This window comes from Heteronotia binoei, chromosome 3 (genome assembly GCF_032191835.1).
Source record: "Heteronotia binoei isolate CCM8104 ecotype False Entrance Well chromosome 3, APGP_CSIRO_Hbin_v1, whole genome shotgun sequence".
NCBI classification, from domain to species: Eukaryota; Metazoa; Chordata; class Lepidosauria; order Squamata; family Gekkonidae; genus Heteronotia; species Heteronotia binoei.
Window position 1 is genome coordinate 183,326,251 of NC_083225.1, and position 22,169 is coordinate 183,348,419.

The 22,169-nt window shown below is 46.4% G+C and overlaps 1 protein-coding gene across 12 annotated transcripts in view; it reads left to right on the forward strand.

Moving 5' to 3' along the window:
- The window catches only part of DLG2 (discs large MAGUK scaffold protein 2), a 1,647,444-nt gene that overhangs the window by 1,051,477 nt on the left and 573,798 nt on the right, over nt 1–22,169 (forward strand). For all 12 annotated transcript variants that reach the window (XR_009555217.1, XM_060234983.1, XM_060234984.1 and 9 more), the window contains one exon: nt 20,353–20,406. Coding sequence is in view for 11 of the 12 variants with exons in the window: in XM_060234983.1 (XP_060090966.1) it covers nt 20,353–20,406 (54 nt within the window). In the remaining variant the exon portion in view is untranslated. The remainder of the gene's footprint in view (nt 1–20,352; nt 20,407–22,169) is intronic.

The following is a 22,169-nucleotide window of genomic DNA, read 5'->3' on the forward strand; positions in this document are numbered from 1 at the left end:
TCTGCGGCCTCTAATAGCTTAATAATAAATTCTTCTCTGTTGGGTATTATGGCTGTATTCCAGTATTTGGCATAGAGAATTCTTGCTATAGTTACAATATGTAATAACAGCTTCATAAGAACATAAGAACATAAGAGAAGCCATGTTGGATCAGGCCAACGGCCCATCAAGTCCAACACTCTGTGTCACACAGTGGCAAAAAATGTTATATACACACATACACTGTGGCTAATAGCCACTGGTGGACCTGTGCTCCATACACTGTGGCTAATAGCCACTGATGGACCTGTGCACCATATTTTTATCTAAACCTCTCTTGAAGGTGGCTATACTTGTGGCCGCCACCACCTCCTGTGGCAGTGAATTCCACATGTTAATCACCCTTTGGGTGAAGAAGTACTTCCTTTTATCCGTCTTAACCTGTCTGCTCAGCAATTTCATCGAATGCCCACGAGTTCTTGTATTGTGAGAAAGGGAGAAAAGTACTTCTTTCTCTACTTTCTCCATTCCATGCATTATCTTGTAAACCTCTATCATGTCACCCCGCAGTCGACGTTTCTCCAAGCTAAAGAGTCCCAAGCGTTTCAACCTTTCTTCATAGGGAAAGTGCTCCAGCCCTTTAATCATTCTAGTTGCCCTTCTCTGCACCTTCTCTAAAGCTATAATATCCTTTTTGAGGTGCGGCGACCAGAACTGCACACAGTACTCCAAATGAGACCGCACCATCGATTTATACAGGGGCATTATGATACTGGCTGATTTGTTTTCAATTCCCTTCCTAATAATTCCCAGCATGGCATTGGCCTTTTTTATTACAAACGCACACTGTCTTGACACTTTCAGTGAGTTATCTATCATGACCCCAAGATCTCTCTCTTGATCAGTCTCTGCCAGTTCACACCCCATCAACTTGTATTTGTAGCTGGGATTCTTAGCCCCAATGTGCATTACTTTGCACTTGGCCACATTGAACCGCATCTGCCACGTTGACGCCCACTCACCCAGCCTCAACAGATCCCTTTGGAGTTCCTCACAATCCTCTCTGGTTCTCACCACCCTGAACAATTTAGTGTCATCCGCAAACTTGGCCACTTCACTGCTCACTCCCAACTCTAAATCATTTATGAACAAGTTAAAAAGCATGGGACCCAGTACCGAGCCCTGCGGCACCCCACTGCTTACCGTCCTCCACTGCGAAGACTGCCCATTTATACTCACTCTCTGCTTCCTATTACTCAGCCAGTTTTTGATCCACAAGAGGACCTGTCCTTTTACTCCATGATTCTCAAGCTTTCTAAGGAGCCTTTGATGAGGAACTTTATCAAAAGCTTTCTGGAAGTCAAGGTAAACAACATCTATCGGGTCTCCTTTGTCCACATGTTTGTTCACCCCCTCAAAGAAATGCAACAGGTTAGTGAGGCAAGATCTTCCCTTGCAGAACCCATGCTGAGTCTTCCTCAATAACCCGTGTTCATCAATGTGCCTACTCATTCTGTCCTTGATAATGGTTTCTACCAACTTTCCCGGTATTGAAGTCAGACTGACTGGCCTGTAGTTTCCCGGATCTCCTCTGGAACCTTTTTTAAAGATGGGGGTGACATTTGCTACCTTCCAGTCCTCAGGAATGGAGGCAGATTTCAATGAAAGATTACAGATTTTTGTTAGAAGCTTCATATTGGGCTTAGAGAGATCACTCATACAAATACTTAACAGATATAGTTCCGGTACATGGGGTAAATCAGGTCTCGGGCTTCAAAGTCAATGCTGTAATTCTTGAGTGAAAAAAGGGGTGGAAATGTATTGACATGCGCCATCAGCTCCTGTTCCTGAAGATCTCACATGCAGGAGAGTTACCTTCAGTTCCGCAAGGCAGCTTCATTTCAACTTGCTTTTAGTGGATAGCCACATATGAGGGTACTCAAGAAGACTGAAATTACTGGAATGTATTATTATTATTATCATTATTATTATTAGCACCAAACTGTTTTTTAAAATGTTTGAATTGTTTTATTGTAAGTTTTTAATTAGTTAATGTTTAACCTGTAAATGTTTTTACTGTTGTGAGCCACCCTGAGCCTGCTTCAGCAGGGAGGACGGGATATAAATCCAATAAGAAAGATAGATGGATAGATGGATGGATGGATGGATGGATAGAGAGATAGATAGAGAGATAGATAGAAAGAAAGAGAGAGAGAGAGAGAGAGAAAGAGAGAGAGAGAGAGAGAGAAAGAAAGAGAGAGAGATAGAAAGAAAGAAAGAGAGAGAGAGAGAAAGAAAGAAAGAAAGAAAGAAAGAAAGAAAGAAAGAAAGAAAGAAAGAAAGAAAGGGAGAGAGAGAAGAGAGAGAGAGAAAGGGAGAGAGAAAGAGAGAGAGAGAAAGAAAGAAAGAAAGAAAGAAAGAAAGAAAGAAAGAAAGAAAGAAAGAAAGCCCTGCACTGAAGAATGTTACAACATTGATAGCTATTTCCAAGGACTTGGCTTTAAAATATTGACAATGGAACTGCAGCTCTTCTGTTTCCCAAATGCTGGGTGCGTGCCAGGCATCGATGCCTTAACATGATTTAAGCATTCTAGCGTTGTTGCGCATTAATCAGTTGGATTGCTCTACATAATGCATCGCTTCATTGCCATAACAAATCATCAAAGGCTGATGAAGAGCAAACAAATGAGTGCATGCGCGTCGCGAATGCATCACCTTAATGGATGTCTGTCGGAAGCGATCATGTCGCTGATAATTCTTAGACTATTGCCCAAGAATATTTGCTGCATCAAACGAAACCCTTTTAGGCCCCGGCCCATGCCTTTTAAAATTATTATAAATAACTGGAAACTGGCTATTAAAGTTCCTTTCAGATTTAAAGAGTCTTTCTTTCTTGAGCATTGGGATTCTCAAATTTTGGTCATGTCGGTCTTCTTTGCACCAAAACCCACAATTGGACCCTTTCCCCTGAGTATCTAGCCCTAATCGGGATGGCCCAGGCTAGCCTGATCTTGTCAGGTCTTGGATGCAAAGTAGGGATGGCTGCAGTTCGTACTTGGACACAGTGTTCCCTCTAGGCTGTGTTGTCTTCTGAGCAAAAATTCTACTTTGTGAGCTGCTGGCATTAAAGTTGTGAACTACTGAGTCAATTACTTTGCTCTGGGACCATTTCTCTTGAGCTAAGACAAACGTGTGTAAGTCAAAGGCTAAAAAATTGCGAGCTAGCTCACACTAACTCAACTCAAAGGGAACACTGCTTGGACAGGAGACCTCCAGGGAAGTCCCTGGTTGCTACGCAGAGGCAGGCAACGACAAACCACCTCTGAGCATCTCTTCCCTTGAAAACCCTACAGGGGCCATCATAAGTTGTCTGCTGCTTGATTGCACTTACCACCACCATGAGTATCTAAAAGCAAGTAAGTTCTTTGTCCCAAGATATATGAAAGTGAGATGCAGAGATGCAGCTTTGGGGGGGGGTTTGCATGTAGCCGGCACAAGGGATGCGGGACCACATGCGGTTGTTGCAGATTTTCCTCTCACAGTATGTAATGCTGCCACCAGGAATTTAATTCCAAACGCTTTTATTTAATGTTCCCCATTGAACTGTGCCCAAGCTGCAAAGCTTCTTTGTTGGTCTTTGTGGCCATGAGGACGAGACTCTTCTATTTTAAGATCATAGTACCCCAGGTTAATACAAAACAAAATAAAACCGTCTTTGTAAATAAGCGTATTGGTTTCAAGATGTTTATAGCTTAATTCTTCAGTGGACTATAATATCTTCTGACCGAGATGTCACTCTTTCACTTCATGCACTCCTCCCTCTCAAATCCTCCGTTCTCTTCCTAACTCAACTTTCTGACAGTTTCTGTCTCTCGCACTCCAACAGGAACAGTTGCCTGCCCTCCTCTAAAAGACAATATTAGGTTTTGGCTTTCTATCTAACCCCTAACATGCCCTCTAAAGTATTCTGCTTTTCTTCTCTTGCATCTTAATGCCTTTCACAGCACTAGTACGGGATTCTGCTGAGACTGACCACAACTGACTATTAACTGCTGTTACTCTGCCGAGAGTTTAATTGTTGACCTAACCCCCTCCACACACACTCTCTGTCTCTCACTCTCTCTCTCTCTCAGTCCACCCGCCCACACTCTCTCAATCACCAACCAATCACCTCACTAATTCATTCCCCCTCTTTCATCCCCCTTTCTGTACTGCAATTTACCAGCAATTAAAGGAACACATGTGTATCCATTCAAATCATTACAGAGGCAATCCATACACTAAAACACAAAGGCCCTCGAGTTCTAGTATTTTGAGAGAGGGAGAAAAAAATTATCTTTGTCAATTTTGTCCACCCCATACATCATCCCATAAACTTCTCTCATGCCCCCCCCCCCGGGTCACCTTTTTTCTAAACAAATGTCCCAGACTCTTCACCCTTGCATCCTCATAGGGAATATGCTCCAACTTTTGTTTCCTCTGTTCCCTTGAAACCCCAGTGGTCCTGGAGTCTCCATGAGTTGCCTTATTTATTTATCTAGGTTGTTTGTAGTCAGGGGTGGAATTCTAACAAGAGCTCCTTTGCATATTAGCCCACACACCCCTGATGTAGCCAATCCCCCAAGAGCTTACAAGGCTCTTTTTTTGTAAGCTCTTGGAGGATTGGCTACATCAGGGGGTGTGGCCTAATATGCAAAGGCACTCCTGCTAGAATTCCACCCTTGTTTGTAGTCTAACCCTCTGCTCAATGCAAGATCAGCCTGACGCATCCCTGACAAGTGTTCGTCCAGCTGCGGCTTGAAGACTGCCAGGGAGGAGGAGCTCACCACCTCCCTAGGTAGCTGATTCCACTGCTGAACTGCTTTTACTGTAATTTCACCCCCTAATATCCAGCCCGTATCTTTCCACCAATAATTTAAACCCATTATTGCAAGACCTATCCTCTACTGCCAACAGGAACAGTTGCCTGCCCTCTCTAAATGACAGCCTTTCAAAATCTATCTAGTCTGGAGCATACTTAAAGCAATATGAGGAAATACAGTAGTATAAGAAGAAGAAGAAGACAACTGCAGATTTATACCTCGCCCTTCTCTCTGAATCAGAGACTCCGAGCGGCTTACAATCTCCTATATCTCCTCCCCCCCACAACAGACACCCTGGGAGGTGGGTGGGGCTGAGAGGGCTCTCACAGCAGCTGCCCTTTCAAAGACAACTCTTGCAAGAGCTCTGGCTAGCCCAAGGCCATTCCAGCAGCTGCAAGTGGAGGAGTGGGGAATCCAGCCTAGTTCTCCCAGATAAGAGTTTGCACACTTAACCACTAACACCAAACTGGTTCCCTAAGCCACAATCCCTATCCCTTTAGCCAGGCAACTTTCTGACCATTGAATTACAGCCCAGTCCTATTTACCTGTGCAAGAAAGCCTCCTCGAATAACACCATTTTGCAGAGTTTGCAGAAAGCCAGGTGAGTGGGACCCTTCCTGACCTCACGGGGTAGGCTAGTCCACAAGTTGGGAACCACAACAGAGAAAGCCTGGGTACAGGCAGTTATTGGTTTCCCCCTTTGGTAGGATGGTATCTTCAGATGGTCCTGCCAGGATGAATGAAGCTGTGATGGTGGAGCGTAGGTTGCAACTTGGTGGTGGACCCTTGTTATTATCAAGGTTAAGAACATCAGAGAAGCCATGTTGGATCAGGCCAGTGGCCCAACCCATCCAACACTCTGTGCCACACAATGACCAAAACCCAGGAGCCGTCAGGAGGTCCACCAGTAGGGCCAGAACTCCAGAAGCACTCCCACTGTAGCCCCTCAAGAACTGAGAATACAGAGCATCACTGTTCCAGATATAAAGCGAGTCAAGTAGCACCCTTAAGACCAACAAAGTTTTATTCAGAATGTCAGCTTTCATGTGCATGCACACTTCTTCAGATGAGGAATGAGGTACAGTAAGCGAGCTACATGGAGTGCTCCCTCTAAGCTGAGTTAGTGTGAGCTAGCTCACAGATTTTTAGTTTCCAACTCACACATTTTTGTCTTAGCTCAGGAAGGGTGACCCCAGAGCACACTCATTTATGCAGTAGCTCACGACTTTAATGCCAGTAGCTCACAAAATGGAATTGCTCACAAGACTCTGCAGCTTAGAGGGAACATTGCTTGTGGGGTTTAGAATGCAAAACGGTACAAGTTAAAATCCAACAGCAGAGTAGTGAAATTAACAAATTCAGAAAACCTTTGACCTGGGTTGCGTTAGCGTGGGAAACCAATAAAACAGTAACCTGTCAAGATGTGAGAATGTCTGCTAATTTTGTATTGCTAATAAGCCTGGGTCAAAATGAGAACATTTCTTTCCCAGAGGTTTTTCCTGTCCAACTAATTTGCTTTTTAAGATGAAACATAAATATATACATCATTCTAGTTTGCCGCTTATTGCACCTGATTCCTCGTCTGAGGAAGTGTGCATGCACACAAAAGTTTACATTCTGAAAAAAAGCTTGTTGGTCTTAAAGGTGTCAGAACTTAAGAACTTCAAACGGATCCCATACTTGGTTTCAAAGCTAGGATTTTATTAGAGAGAACTAAGTACTGGAAGAGACGAGATAACAGTGATGGCAAGGGCCAACACTGGTACAGTTTTATACACTAAAGCAAACACATCACAAAGCCACAATTCACACCATTGCAAGCACATCTGTCTTCCCACCATCCACTATCAGTAGGGAGGTTGCCTCCTCGTTCTGAAGGCCACACGGCTTGGCTTCAAAGGGCACCAGTGTGAGAATGTGCAGAGACACACCATAATTCATTCTACAGCCCTAAATATTTTGGATACCAGCAGGGCAAGGTTAATTACTACATAGGCACTCGGGGTTGTTAAGAGGTTACAACATGGAGTCAGTTTGGTTCAGTTATAATCTGAGCATGAGCAATACTGAAAGTACAAGGCAGGTACTGGTTACATTACAGTGAAGCCTCAGCAATAGTTACAAGTTCTGACAAAAGGTGCTACTCAACTTCTGCTTTATACCCCGCCCTTCTCTCTGAGTCAGAGACTCAGAGCGGCTTACAATCTCCTATATCTCCTCCCTCCACAACAGACACCCTGGGAGGTGGGTGGGGCTGCTTCAGACCAACACTGCTTTAGACCAACACAGCTGCCCACCTGGATCTGTCCCAGATATAGTGTTCCATCTATTAAAATGGTAAAGGTAGTCCCCTGTGCAAGCACCAGTCGTTTCCAACTCTGGGGTGACGTTGCTTTCACAAGAGTTTTCACGGCAGACTTTTTACGGGGTGGTTTGCCATTGCCTTCCCCAGTCATCTACACTTCCCCTCCCCCCCCCCCCCCCCCCAGCAAGCTGAGGACTCATTCTACCAACCTCAGAAGGATGGAAGGCTGAGTCAACCTGAGCCGGTTACCTGAAACCAACTTCGGCTGGGATCGAACTCAGGTCGTGAGCGGAGAGTTCAGACTCCAGTACTGCAGCTTTGCCATTCTGTGCCGTCTATACCCTGTGGCTAATAGCCACTGATGGACCTCTGCTCCATATATTTGTCCAGTTCCCTCTTGGGAGCTGTCTATGCTTGAAACCGCCACCACCTCCTGTGGCGGTGAATTCCATGTGTTGCTGACTCTTTGGGTGAAGAAATTATTCCATGTGCGCATATTTTTTTAGGAGATGGACTTTCCTCCATCTGCATCATTTAGTGACCGGACCCTTGACTCAGGACAGAACTGGTTTCACCTCCTGTTTAGATGCCAAAGTGCCAGTGCCACGAAGCAACAAAACTTCCACAGCAAACCTATTCAGTAGCTATCGTACTCAGAGGACAATGGGCCAGACAGATTCAAGGCTCAGCTTGTGAGCAGTTGCGACTGCCAGATGTGGTATGTTTAATCTGCCAGTCCTGCTTTCAAAGAAGTTCACAGCATCTCTAGTGAACATAGGAACTGCTTCATGCAGTAGGTACGGAGTACATCGTATGTATGCACGCGACGTGGTGGAGTGTGTGTATCAGATGGAACTCATCAGGTCTGCCAGATCTTTATCTGTAGCGCAACCAGATGGTTCCCAACACAACAGCCTTCAGTGTGAACGCTTAGGCTTTGCATCAAGGGTGTCAAACTCATTTGTTTTGAAGGCCGGATCGGACATAAATGAGACCTTGTCGGGCTGGGCCATGTATGTCAGGAAATGTAACGCCAGGTAGCAGAGATATAAATATTGTAAAGGACACAGATTACTAAATCAACTATATAATTTCTCTGATAGTGATAAACTGTTGTCAGATGTGAACCCTCTGGTCTCATATTGGCCACTGTGTGACACAGAGTGTTGGACTAGATGGGCCATTGGCCTGATCCAACATGGCCTCTCTTATGTTCTCATGTGACACAGAGTGTTGGACTGGATGGGCCATTGGCCTGATCCAACATGGCTTCTCTTATGTTCTTATGTGACACAGAGTGTTGGACTGGATGGGCCATTGGCCTGATCCAACATGGCCTCTCTTATGTTCTTATGTGACACAGAGTGTTGGACTGGATGGGCCAATGACCTGATCCAACATGACTTCTCTTATGTTCTTATGTGACACAGAGTGTTGGACTGGATGGGCCATTGGCCTGATCCAACATGACTTCTCTTATGTTCCTATGTAACAAAGTGTGGGACTGGATGGGCCATTGGCCTGATCAAACATGGCTTCTCTTATGTTCTTATGTGACACAGAGTGTTGGACTGGATGGGCCATTGGCCTGATCCAGCATGGCTTCTCTTATGGTCTTATGTGACACAGTGTTGGACTGGATGGGCCACTGGCCTGATCCAACATGGCTTCTCTTATGTTCTTATGTGACACAGAGTGTTGGACTGGATGGGCCACTGGCCTGATCCAACAGGGCTTCTCTTATGTTCTTATGTGACACAGAGTGTTGGACTGGATGGGCCACTGGCCTGATCCAACAGGGCTTCTCTTATGTTCTTATGTGACACAGAGTGTTGGACTGGATGGGCCACTGGCCTGATCCAACATGGCTTCTCTTATGTTCTTATGTGACACAGAGTGTTGGACTGGATGGGCCACTGGCCTGATCCAACAGGGCTTCTCTTATGTTCTTATGTGACACAGAGTGTTGTACTGGATGGGCCATTGGCCTGATCCAACATGGCTTCTCTTATGTTCTTATGTGACACAGAGTGTTGGACTGGATGGGTCATTGGCCTGATCCAACATAGCTTCTCATGTTGTTATGTTCTTATAGGGTAGCACTCTTTGCATTAGCGGCCAGAAAAGTTAGAACAACTATGGTTCTTAGGAATGTAACTCATTGAGATGTAACGCATTGACACGGTAATAGAGTAATGACTGAAAAGGGAATTTTATATTTTATAAACGTTGTTTACATTTTTTTAATTTGAGGTATTTTAGTTATTTTGAGATTCTGTGTAACTGAATTGAATAACTGAACGTAATTTTTATAATACTGGGGTTAGGATTCCTTTCATCCTTCTCCTTTCTTCTTTTAATTGTAATGGCCAATGGCCGCATACAATAAAATATCTATGCTATGCAATCTTTGTTTCCTGAGATGTTTTACCTGGAGATTCCAGTTCTGGGCCACAGTTCTTCCCCAGAGTAGACAACGCAGAGTTCTTTATTAACCAGCAAGAACATTTTAAAAATGTTATGGCAATTCCCCCCTTTGCAAAACCTCTGCTGATATTTTTCCTTGACAAAACCTGTAGCTCTAAATTTAACTCTTCTGCCCTTCTCACCAATTTGCAAAGGTTATGCTGACAGTTCTTTTAATTTCCTATCTTTCCCCTGGATGCATTTTAAAAGACTGATGTTACATTAGCACAAGAAAGAAATGGAATTGAGGAAATTCACCGACCTTTCCGATTCTTCTTAGGGAAACAGGGTTTAACCCGTTCTTAGTTATGTCTGTATGTCCCTCGGTCTCCTTATGTATTTAAATACCTTAATACTTGGTTTCCTGGAAAACCAGATATTAAGGTGCAGTGCTCATGACAGAATTGTGATAAATCCCAGGGTATGTTTGTGAGAAGAAGAGTTGGTTTTATACCCCGCTCTTCACTACCTGAAGGCATCTCGGAGCAGCTTACAATTGCCTTCCCTACCTCTCCCCACAACAGATACCCTGAGGCAGGCGGAGCTGAGAGAGTTCTGAAAGAACTGTGACTGGCCCAAGGTCACCCAGCTGGCTTCATGTGAAGGAGGAGTTGGGAATCAAACCCAGTTCTCCAGATGAGAGTCTGCTGCTCTTAACCAGCACACCAAGTTGGCTCTCCAAATGGACTCTGGAAATGATCAGTGCCAAAAGGGAGACCAGTGGGGAATTCTAGATATTAAATATGAAAATGAAATAGAGAATAGAATACTTAAGGAAATATGCTCATAAAGAGGAGGAGGAGGAAGAAGAAGATGATGATGATATTGAATTTATATTCTGCCCTATACTCTGAATCTCAGAGTCTCAAAGTGGTCACAATCTCCTTTACCTACCCCCCCCACACACACACACACAACAGATACCCTGTGAGGTAGGTGGAGCTAAGAGAGCTCTTACAGCAGCTGCCCTTTCAAGGAGGTGCAAGTGGAGGAGTGGGGAATCAAACCTGGTTCTCCCAGATAAGAGTCTCCACACTTAACCACTACACCAAACTGGCTCTCTCCCTTAAAGAGAGATAGAGAGAGATGGAGGGGATCAGATTCGGGTTTGTGCACTTTAACAAGAAGTTCCTTGCAATGGAGAAAGACTCCATGTTTAGCTGAGCTGAACACTAAGGGCGCAAAGAGCCATCTTCTTGTTAAAGAGCCTCCATGGCTGGAGGAAGGCTGCATATTAGTGCGAGAGTATTAATCTGCTCCAGTAAGAACTGATCAGCTAGCTGTTGCATGCCCTCTTGAGCAAAGGAAGACGAGACAACTGGAAGGGGAGAGATGAATATTAGGCTCGATTTCTGCAGTCAGAGTAGTTCAGAGGCGGAACCAGCTGCCTAGGAAGGTGGTGAGCTCCCCTTTGTTGGCAGTCTTCCAAATGCGGCTGGATGATTATTTGTCGGCGATGCTTTAGGCTGATCCTGCATGGAGCAGGGGGTTTCACTAGATGGTCTGTATGGCCCCTTCCAACTCTACGATTCTGTGAAAACACATGAGTCAGAGCATTGGTTTGTTGAGAACATTATTGTCTACCCTGACTGGCAGGAGCTCTCCGGGGTCCCAGCTATTTTGCTAATTCACTGGAGATGCCAGGGTTGGAACCCAAGATTTTCTGCATGCAAGGCCAATGCTTTACCACTGAGCCATCCCCCCTGTATCCAGTGGAATACAAATGCTTGCTGCTCAGTGGTAGAGCACCTGCTTTGCTCGCAGGTGATCCCAGATTGTCTCCCTGGCATGTCCAGCTGAAGGATTTGGCAGCCGGTGATGTGAAAGACCTCTGCCTAGATCAGGGGTGGGGAACAGTGTTTTTTTGCCTACAACTCCCATCAACCCCAGCCAGCGTGGCCGATGGCTGGGGCTGATGGGAGTTGTAGGCAAAAAACATCTAGAGAGCCACTGTTCCCCATCCCTGGCCTAGATCCTGGAGACTTGTTGCCAGTCTGAACGAAGGATACTGACCTTGAAGGACCAGAGGTTCAGTCCTTGGCTTCTTCAGTTAAAGGATCTAGGGAGGGTTTTTTGTAGCAGAAACTCCTTTGTATATTAGGCCACACACTCCTGATGGAGCCAATCCTCCAAGAGCTTTTTGTTGTTCAGTCGCACAGTCAATTCTGACTCTTTGCGACCCCATGGACCAAGTCACACCAGGCCCTCTTGTCTTCCACCATCCTCCAAAGTCTGCTCAAATTTGCATTAGTTACATCAGTAATGCTGTCCAGCCATCTCATCTTTTGCCATCTCCTTCTTCTTTTGCCTTCTGTCTTTCCCAGCATCAGGGTCTTCTCCAGGGAGTGCTCCCTTCTCATTGGGTGGCCAAAGTATTTGCGCTTCAGCTTCAGCATCTGACCTTCCAGGGAACAATCAGGGTTGATTTCCCTTTGGACTGACTGATTTGATCTTCTTGCAGTCCCAAGGGACTCTCAAGATTCGTCTCCAGCACCACAACTCGAAAGCATCTATTCTTCTGCACTCGGCCTTCCTTATGGTCCAACTCTCCCAGCCATATATTACCACTGGGAATACCATAGCTTTGACTATATGGACTTTTGTTGGCAGGGTGATGTCTCTACTTTTTATTATTATTATTTTATTATTATTTATTATACTGCCCAGGTTCACCATAGCTATTCTCCCAAGGAGCAGACATCTTTTAATTTCATGGTTACAGTCATCATCTGCAGTGATCTTGGATCCCAGAAATGTGAAGCCTGTCACTACTTCCACGACTTCCCCTTCTGTTCACCAAGGAGTGATGGAGCCAGATGCCATAGGACTTGGTATCCAAACCCCTCACCATCTTTATCGCCCTCCTCTGGACCCATTCCAGCTTGTCTATATCCTTCTTAAAATGTGGTGCCCAAAACTGAACACACGACTCCAGGTGAAGTCTTACCAAAGCAGAGTAAAGCGATACCATCACTTCACATGATCTGAACACTATACTTCTGTTGATACAGCCCAAAATTGCATTTGCCTTTTTAGCCGCTGCATCACACTGTTGACTCATGTTCAGCGTATGGTCCACGAAGACCCCTAGCTCTTGGAGGATTGGCTACATCATGGGAATGTGGCCTAATATGCAAAGGAGCTCCTGCTAGAACTCTACCCTTGCATATCGGGTAGACTCATTGAAATCTTTCTACTCCAGCAGCAATATGCAAGAAGACACTCAATAGGGCAGTAAGCTTTGGAGAACTGGGATTTAAGGTACATGACAGATTAGTTCACAATCTGCGGTGGCTCTTTGCTGACATTTACTGTGTCCTTCGGTGTCTCGTATTCCGGCTTAGTGCTCCGGCACACATATGAATCACTGCTAATTTCAAGCTGCTACCAAGAAATGTCAGGAAAGGGGGAAATCTGGATGGTAATTGTCGTTTTCTTTTTGGCAGCGCTCTTCCCCTTCGGCGTCATGCAAATGGAGATGTCTGTTTCCCCCCCAGATACGAGGGTATCATTATCACAGCTTTATGGATTTGTTGAACCATTTGCTAAGCAAAGTAGGAAAGCCCCGATTGCTGAAACAGACAACGTGGGAAAGCGGGATTAGCTAAGAGTTGTTTGCTTCATGAAGATGGAGAGCGTTGAGTCACTTTACCAAACAGGGCCAGCCCTGCCACTAGGTGATTGCCTAGGGCGCCGGACTTCTGGTGGCACCAAATTGGCCATCCTCCATGTGACTCGGTGATGTTATCAGTGCAAGTGGAGGGTGCCAGAGCGTAGCCTTGCCTAGGGTGCCATACATCTAGGGCTTGCCCTGTTACCAAAAATGTATATTATAAATGTATGTCTTAGTGGTATTATGTGCAAAAAGGATCTAGGGGTCTTAGTGGACTATACGCTGAACATGAGTCAATGGTGTGATGCAGCGGCTAAAAAGGCAAATGCAATTTTGGGCTGTATCATAGTGTTCAGATTACGTGAAGTGATGGTATCGCTTTACTCTGCTCTGGTAAGACCTCACCTGGAGTAGTGTGTTCAGTTTTGGGCACCGCATTTTAAGAAGGATATAGACAAGCTGGAATGGGTCCAGAGGAGGGCAACGAAGATGGTGAGGGGTCTGGAGATCAAGTCCTATGAAGAAAAGTTGAAGGAGCTGGGGATGTTTAGCCTGGAGAGGAGGAGGCTGAGAGGTGATATGATCACCATCTTCAAGTACTTGAAGAGTTGTTCTATAGAGCAGTGATCCACAACCCCTGGTCCGTGGACCAGTACTGGTCCGTGGCCTATTAGCAACCAGGTTGTGAGTTGCATAATTATTTTATTATATATTACAATGCAGTAATGGTAATAATAAGGAGACATTGGATTTATATCATGGCCCTCCACTCTGAATCTCTGAGTGGCTTACAATCTCCTTTAACTTCCTCCCCCACAACAGACACAGGGTGGGACTGAGAGAGCTCTCCCCAGAAGCTGCCCTTTCAAGGACAATGCTGTGAGAGCTATGGCTGACTCAAGGCCATTCCAGCAGCTGCAAGTGGAGGAGTGGGGAATCAAACCCAGTTCTCCCAGGGAAGAGTCTGCATGCTTAACCACCGCACCAAAATAAAGTGCACGATTGTATCATCCTGAAACCATCTCTCCCCACCCCCTTATCCCGATCCGTGGAAAAATTGTCTTCCACAAAACCAGTCCCTGGTGCCAAAAAGGTTGAGGACCACTGCTATAGAGAATGGGGTGGAATTGTTTCCTGTGGCCCCAGAAGGTGTGACCAGAACCAACAGGTTGAAATTAAATCTGAAGAGTTTCTGGCTCAACATTAGGAAGAACTTCCTGACCGCTAGAGCAGTTCCTCAGTGGAACAGGCTTCGTAAGGAGATGGTGGGCTCTCCTTCCTTGGAGGTTTTTAAACAGAGGCTTGATGGCCATCTGACAGCAATGAAGATCCTGTGAATTTAGACAGAGATATCTGTGGAGTTCCTGCATTGTGCAGGGGTGTGGACTAGATGACCCAGGGGGGCCCCTTCCAACTCTATGATTCTATCAAGACAACACAGCCCTGGGTAACACACATCTAAAAGCTAGGTGTCCTCTGCCTTTTGGGGCTTTGGTGCAGTTTGCAGCTTCCCCCACCCACGCCCCTGTTCCTCCTACCCAAATGCAATTTAGAAGGCTTCTCCTCCTTATGCTGTGGTTTTATTGATCAGAATTCAAAGCATGTATCTGATGTTGGGTAATCAAAGAGGAGTTTGGTCCTTTCAAAGTTGTCATTTTTTTTTAAAGCATAAGTAGCCATTTACGCACACGTATGCCGTCCATAGTTGTTGTGGATGAATAGCCACGGACGGCGTTCTGGACCGTTCCCCTACAATTTTGCATCTCCCCCCTCTCGCGAGTCCTGCCTTCCTCCCCTCCCCTCCCGAAAAGCACGAAAGCCAAAAGCCATTTCTCGCCTGCTTTTTATAAAACGCTGCCTGCTCTACTTTTTTTTTTTGGTCCCAGCAGTAGGATTCCAATCTGTCGCTGCAACTGTCAGCTGCCTTATCTGCAGGGTAGTAAAAATCCCAGCTGGAAGCATTTGCTTCCTATTAAATCAGGAGGGGGAGGAGAGGAGGCGCCCCAAGGAAGAGGGCTTTTGGTGACAGGGGCAGCAGGCAGGATGCTGGACTGGAAGCAAAGCGCCAGGACCTGGGTGAGAAGTGGGCGGAAGAGAATGAGATGGGAAAGGGGAGGGACGGTGGCTCAGTGGTAGAGCAGCTGCTTGGGAAGCAGAAGGTCCCAGGTTCAATCCTCGGCATCTCCAACTAAAAAGAGTCCTGGCAAATAGATGTGAAATACCTCAGCTTGAGACCCTGGAGAGCCACTGCCAGTCTGAGTAGAGGATACTGACTTTGATGGACCCAGGGTCTGATTCAGAAGAAGGCAGCTTCATATATATATATAATATGTTGATATATGTTCATATATACATGAAGGCCAGAATGTGATGATGTCACTTCTGGATCTTGTAGGCCATGATGTACAAACATTGCTGCACAGTGGATGGATCTCCCTCTTGGATTGAATGGTCCCAGGTTCAATTCCCAGCATCTCCAACTAAAAGGGGTCCAAGCAAATAGGTGTGAAAAACCTCAGCTTGAGACCCTGGAGAGCAGGGCCGTAGCCAGGATTTCATGTTTGGTGGGGTCCAGTGTTCCCTCTAAGGTGAGTTAGTGTGAGCTAGCTCACAGATTTCAGTCTCCAACTCACACATTTTTGTCTTAGCTCAGGAAAAAATGGCCCCAGAGCAAACTAACTTATGCAGGGGTGGCCAACAGTAGCTCTCCAGATGTTTTTTGCCTACAACTCCCATCAGCCAGCATGGCCAACGGCTGGGGCTGATGAGAGTTGTAGGCAAGAAACATCTGGAGAGCTACCGTTGGCCACCCCTGCAGTAGCTCACAACATTAATGCCAGTAGCTCACAAAGCAGAATTTTTGCTCACAAGACTCCACAGCTTAGAGGGAGTATTGGTGGGGTCCACAGCAGGATTTGTTGGTTGGGGGGGTGGGGCGGGGGGGCCACCCGGTTTGGTGGTCCTGGGCTCTTAGCACTGTAGCTGCCTTGCGTTCCCTTCGCCTTACGTGCCCCTCTCTCAGAGAGACAGAAACCTCTTGACTCTCCCCTCCACCGCACTTTGCTCTGCATGCTGTGTTAGGGAAGAGGAGAGAAAAAAGCAAAAAGACCAACAGCAGTGATACTACTTGTTCAGAGTGGCGGTGAGCAAAGGGGACAGATTGGGGGCCCTCCAATGGAAGGGCCATGCAGTTGGAGGGGGGGGGGGTTGAAAAGATGAGCCTGGCTCCTTCCAGGCCCCCCCACCCTGTAGCTATGGGGCTGCTGGAGAGCCGCTGCCAGTCTGAGTAGACAATACTGACTTTGATGGACTGAAGTTCTGATTATAATAATAATAATAATAATAACATTTTATTTATCTTCCGCCCTCCCCGCCGAAGCAGGCTCAGGGCGGCTAACAGCATTTCATACAATAAGTTATACAATGGGTATTAAAAACAACATTAATCTTAAAACATTCTAATTATAAGTTAAAATCAACATTTCTGGTGCTATTCTATCAGCAAATATGATGGCGAAGTCACTTTTAGCGAATCCATCAATCATTCAATCGGCAAAGGCCATCTTAAAAAGGATGGTCTTGCAGGCCCTGCGGAACTGTTCAAGGCTCCGCAGGGCCCGGACTTCTTTCGGGAGCTGGTTCCAAAGGTGTGACGCTGCAATAGAGAAGGCCCGTGTACGAGTATTTTGGAGTTTTGCCTCCTTTGGCCCGGGGATAGTCAGCTGGTTCTTCCTCGCTGACCTCAGTGCTCTCTGGGGTTCATATGGGGAGAGACGGTCCCTTAGGTAGACAGGTCCTCGGCCATATAGGGCTTTAAAGGTAATAACCAGCACTTTGTAACGAACCCGGTATATAACTGGCAGCCAGTGCAGTCCGCGCAGCCCCGGCCGTATGTGCTCCCACTTCAGGAGCCCTAATAACAGTCTAGCCGCCGCGTTCTGCACCAGCTGCAGCTTCTGGGTTCGGCACAGAGGCAGCCCCATGTAGAGGGCATTACAGTAGTCCAATCTTGAGGTGACCGTTGCATGAATCACTGTTGCTAGGTCAACTGCCGTGCCCGCTTCAGATGAAAAAACGCCGACTTGGCAGTGGGGAGGGACGGTGGCTCAGTGGTAGAGCATCTGCTTGGGAAGCAGAAGGTCCCAGGTTCAATCCCTGGCAACTCCAAAAAAAGGGTCCAGGCAAATAGGTGTGAAAAACCTCAGCTTGAGACCCTGGAGAGCCGCTGCCAGTCTGAGAAGACAATACTGACTTTGATGGACCAAGGGTCTGATTCAGTGTAAGGCAGCTTCATATGTTCATATGTTCAGTGGCCGCTATCTGGGCCTCCATTGATAATGAAGGCTCCAGTAGGACCCCCAAGCTCTTGACTCGGTGCGCCGCTTTCAGCGGTACACCGTCAAAAACCGGGAGAGGAATTTCCCTCCCCAGAGCGCCGCGACCCACGCAAAGGACCTCGGTCTTCGTCGGGTTCAGCTTCAGCCCACTCAGCCTAAGCCAAGTTGCCACGGCCTGCAAAGCCGTGATTCAATATAAGGCAGCTTCAGATGTTCATATACGAAGTCGGTTTTGTGTCCCGATAGCTAGGGCTGGCCCTAGACTGTCTGGCACCCTAGGCAAAGCTAACTTCTGGCATGCACACATACACCCCACACCGATAACGTCACCAAATCTCATAGGGGATGTCCAATCTTGCGTCCCCAGAAGGCTGGCGCCCTAGGCAAGTGTCTTGTTTGCTTAGCGGGAGGGCCAGCTCTGCTGATAGCTGCAGTTTGTCTCAGTGTTGGTGTTTCAGGCGTTTGTCCCTCGAGGGAGTCCGTAGTCTGTTGCCAAGCAGACTGGACTCCTCTCCATACTGAAAGGAAAAGCAAAGTAGGGGGGGGATAAGAAAGACGGAGGAGAGAGTAGGGTGGGATTGTAAGAAAGGCAAAATAATAAAACCTTTAAGAATCCTGCCTTGTGTCATCTCCTTGCCTGTATCAAGCTACCAAAAAAGTGGGACTGGAATACATGAATAAATAAAATGTTAAAGAAGTGGCCAAATCCACACCAAATGATGGGTGTGGATTAGGATTGCCAACTCTAGTATGGAGATTTGGGGATGAGGTGTATGGAGGGAGGAACTGAGGGGGGATTTCACATAGGATCTTTGGTATACCTAGGGTGGCCAGGCCTCCCAATATGGTGGGGACCTCCTGCTGGAAATCCTCATTGCCCACTACCACTTTTACCATAGAGTTTCCAGCAATTCCTAGAGCTACCCAATGTCACTTCCGGGTTTCCCCAGAAGTGACATCATTGTTTTCATGACACTATGTCCCTCATATCTCCACCTGCTCCCCAACCTCCCATCATTTGCCAGGCATCACCTGGCAACCTTAGGTAGGCTAGACTCTAGACTCTGAATCTGCCATTTTCTGTGGGGAACTGATCGCTGTAGTTTGGATATCCCATGTAATTCTGGAAGAACTCCAGACCCCACTTGGAGGCTGGGAACCCTGGTGGGGGGTGAAGGAGTTTTCTGTTTCCTGTCCTACACATCGTTCTTCAAGAAGAAGAAGAAGAAGATATTGGATTTATATCCCGCCCTCCACTCCGAAGAGTCTCAGAGCGGCTCACAATCTCCTTTCCCTTCCTCCCCCACAACAGACACCCTGTGAGGTGGGTGGGGCTGAGAGGACTCTCACAGCAGCTGCCCTTTCAAGGACAATCTCTGCCAGAGCTATGGCTGACCCAAGGCCATGCTAGCAGGTGCAAGTGGAGGAGTGGAGAATCAACCCCGGTTCTCCCAGATAAGAGTCTGCACACTTAACCACTACACCAAACTGGCTCTCCAGTTATCCAATCTGTAGTTTCCTTACAACTCTTGTCATTCTCGCCTTTGGCACTCAATGTCCATCCTTTCAGTTTGGATTGAATGCTATTGTATATTTTTACTAGAACAATATTGATATCATTACGTTCTGAAATCTGGTGTGTGTGTGTGTGTGTATATATATATATATATATATATATATATATATATATTTAACCATCTTCCAAATTTGAGTTATGCCTATTTGGTAAATGTGTATCAGGAGACAAGTCTATTGGCTTCTGACTATCACAAGGTAGACGTTACATAGGGTTGCCAGGTCTGGGTTGGAAAATACCTGGAGACTTTGAGGGTGGATCCTGGAGAGGGTGGGGTTTGGGGAGGGGAGGGGAGGGGCCTCAGCGTGGAACAATGGTATAAAGTCCACCCTTCAGAGCAGCCATTTTCTTCAGGGGAGCTGATCCTCTGAACTTAGAGGGAGGTAGTTGTGAATTTCCTGCATTGTTCAGGGGGTTAAGAGCTTAAGAACATAAGAAAAGCCATGTTGTATCAGGCCAATGGCCCATCCAGTCGAACAGTCTGTGTCACACAGTAGCCAAAAAAACCCAGGTGCCATTAGGAGGTCCATTGGTGGGGCTAGAAGCCCTCCCACTGTACCCCCTCCAAGCACCAAGAATACAGAGTATCACTCCCCCGGACAGAGAGTTCTAACAATACACTATGACTTATAGCCACTGATGGACCTCTGCTCCATATGTTTATCCAGTTCCCTCTTGTAGCTGGCTATGCTTATAGCTGCCACCACCTCCTGTGGCAGTGAATTCCATGTGTTAATCACCCTTTGGGTGATGAAGTACTTCCTTTTATCTGTTCTAACCCGACTGTTCTGCAATTTCATTGAATGTCCCCGAGTTCTCGTATTGTGAGAAAGGGAGAAAAGTGCTTCTTTCGCTACTTTCTCCGTCCCATGCATAATCTTGTAACCCTCTATCATGTCCCCCCGCAGTTAACGTTTCTCCAAGCTAAAGAGCCCCAAGCATTTCAACCTTTCTTCATAGGGTTGGACTAGAAGACCCTGGAGGTCCCTTCCAACTCTGTGATTCAATGATTCTATCATCTGGAGAGCAATTATAAAAATGGAAGATTTCCAGCTCCACATGGAAGCTAGCAGCCATATGCACCGATATATTTCTTCTTGGGTGCGATTGCTAATGCATTTAAAACATTTTTTGTGCATGCAGTCTTGAAACATTTTTTTTTTAATTTGCATGTATTATCAAGTAGTATAAAGTGTATTTTCTTCTTTCTCCAGGCCAGTCCTGCTCCAATAATCGTCAACACAGATACTCTGGACACTATCCCCTACGTAAGTCAAAACCATTTTGTTACATTTTCTTCATCTGGAGTGTGAAGCGTATTCTTCCTAATGAGACCATGCTTAAAATGACCTAACTTGACCCTAATAAAAAATGGAGTCCCAAAGTGGTTCATTTTATATGATCACATTTCAATATGAAACTAAATTACACTGGTCTGGGGTGCTTTTGCCCAGCTTTGGCTGGTGTGTTAGTTGTGTCCATTCCTGGATCTGTCAGATCTAGCCTCAGCAATGAATGCGTTTGTTGCATCTAGAGTGATTTGGAGAGCCAGTTTGGTGTAGTGGTGAAGTGCGGTTCTCTTATCTGGGAGAACCGGGTTTGATTCCCCACTCCTCCACTTGAAGCTGCTGGAATGGCCTCGGGTCAACCATAGCTCTTGTAGGAGTTGTCCTTGAAAGGGCAGCTTCTGGGAGAACTCTCTCAGCCCCACCCACCTCACAGGGTGCCTGTGTGGGGGAAGGAGATAAGGGAGATTGTAAGCCACTCTGAGACTCTGATTCAGAGAGGACAGGGCATAAATCTGGAGTCTTCTTCTTTCTTCTCCTTCTTCTTAAGGGTTGAGAGGCTGGGTCTCTGTGCTTTTCTCTGGGAGAACCGGTTTTGATTCCCCACTTCTCCATTGGCAGCTGCTGGAATGACCTTGGGTCAGCCATAGCTCTTGCAGAGGTTGTCCTTGAAAGGGCAGCTGCTGTGAGAGCCCTCTCAACCCCACCCACCTCACAAGGTGTCTGTTGTGGGGGAGGAAGGTAAAGGAGATTGTGATAGCTCTGAGACTCTGATTCAGAGAGAAGGGCGGTGTATAAATCTACTGTCTTCTTCTACTACAAAGGGCTGTCTGCTGGGAACTCTGTTATTCCCAATGGAGACTTATTCCTGTAGGAAATAATGGAGAATTGATCTATGGGTATCTGGGGCTCTGAGGGACCTGTTATTTCAGCTATAGCACAATATTTGTTACATAGCATCCTGTGCATATCCCCAAAATACCCCTCAAGTTTCAAAAAGATTGGACCAGGGGGTCCAATACTATGAGCCCCTGAAGAAGGTGCCCCTATCCTCATTATTTCCTATGGAAGGGAGGCACTTAAAAGGTGTGAGGTCCCTTTCAATGTGATGGCCAGAACTCCCTTTGGAGTTCAATGATGCTTTTCACACCCTTGCTTCTGGCTCCACCCCCAATATCTCCTGGCTCCGCCCCCAAAAGTCTCCTGGCTGCACCCCCGAAATCCTCAGATATTTCTTGAATTGGACTTGGCAACTCTACTCCAAAGCAAGCGTGGGGGGCAGCTATATATGAATGGGCACTCCCAGCAGATATAAAGGTGATGCTTTCTGAAGCACCCTTTGAAAAGGTCATGTTAGCCTGGACCATCCATATCAGGCCAAAAGACATACAGAGGTGGTTTGCTGCTGCCTGTCTCTGTGTAGCAACCCTGGACTTCCTTGGTGGTCTTCCATCCAAGTATTAAGCAGGGCCAACCTTGGTCAACTTTCAAGATCTGAAAAGGTCATGTTAGCCTGGACCATCCATATCAGGCCAAAAGACATACAGAGGTGGTTTGCTGCTGCCTGTCTCTGTGTAGCAACCCTGGACTTCCTTGGTGGTCTTCCATCCAAGTATTAAGCAGGGCCAACCCTGGTCAACTTTCAAGATCTGAAAAGGTCATGTTAGCCTGGACCATCCATATCAGGCCAAAAGACATACAGAGGTGGTTTGCTGCTGCCTGTCTCTGTGTAGCAACCCTGGACT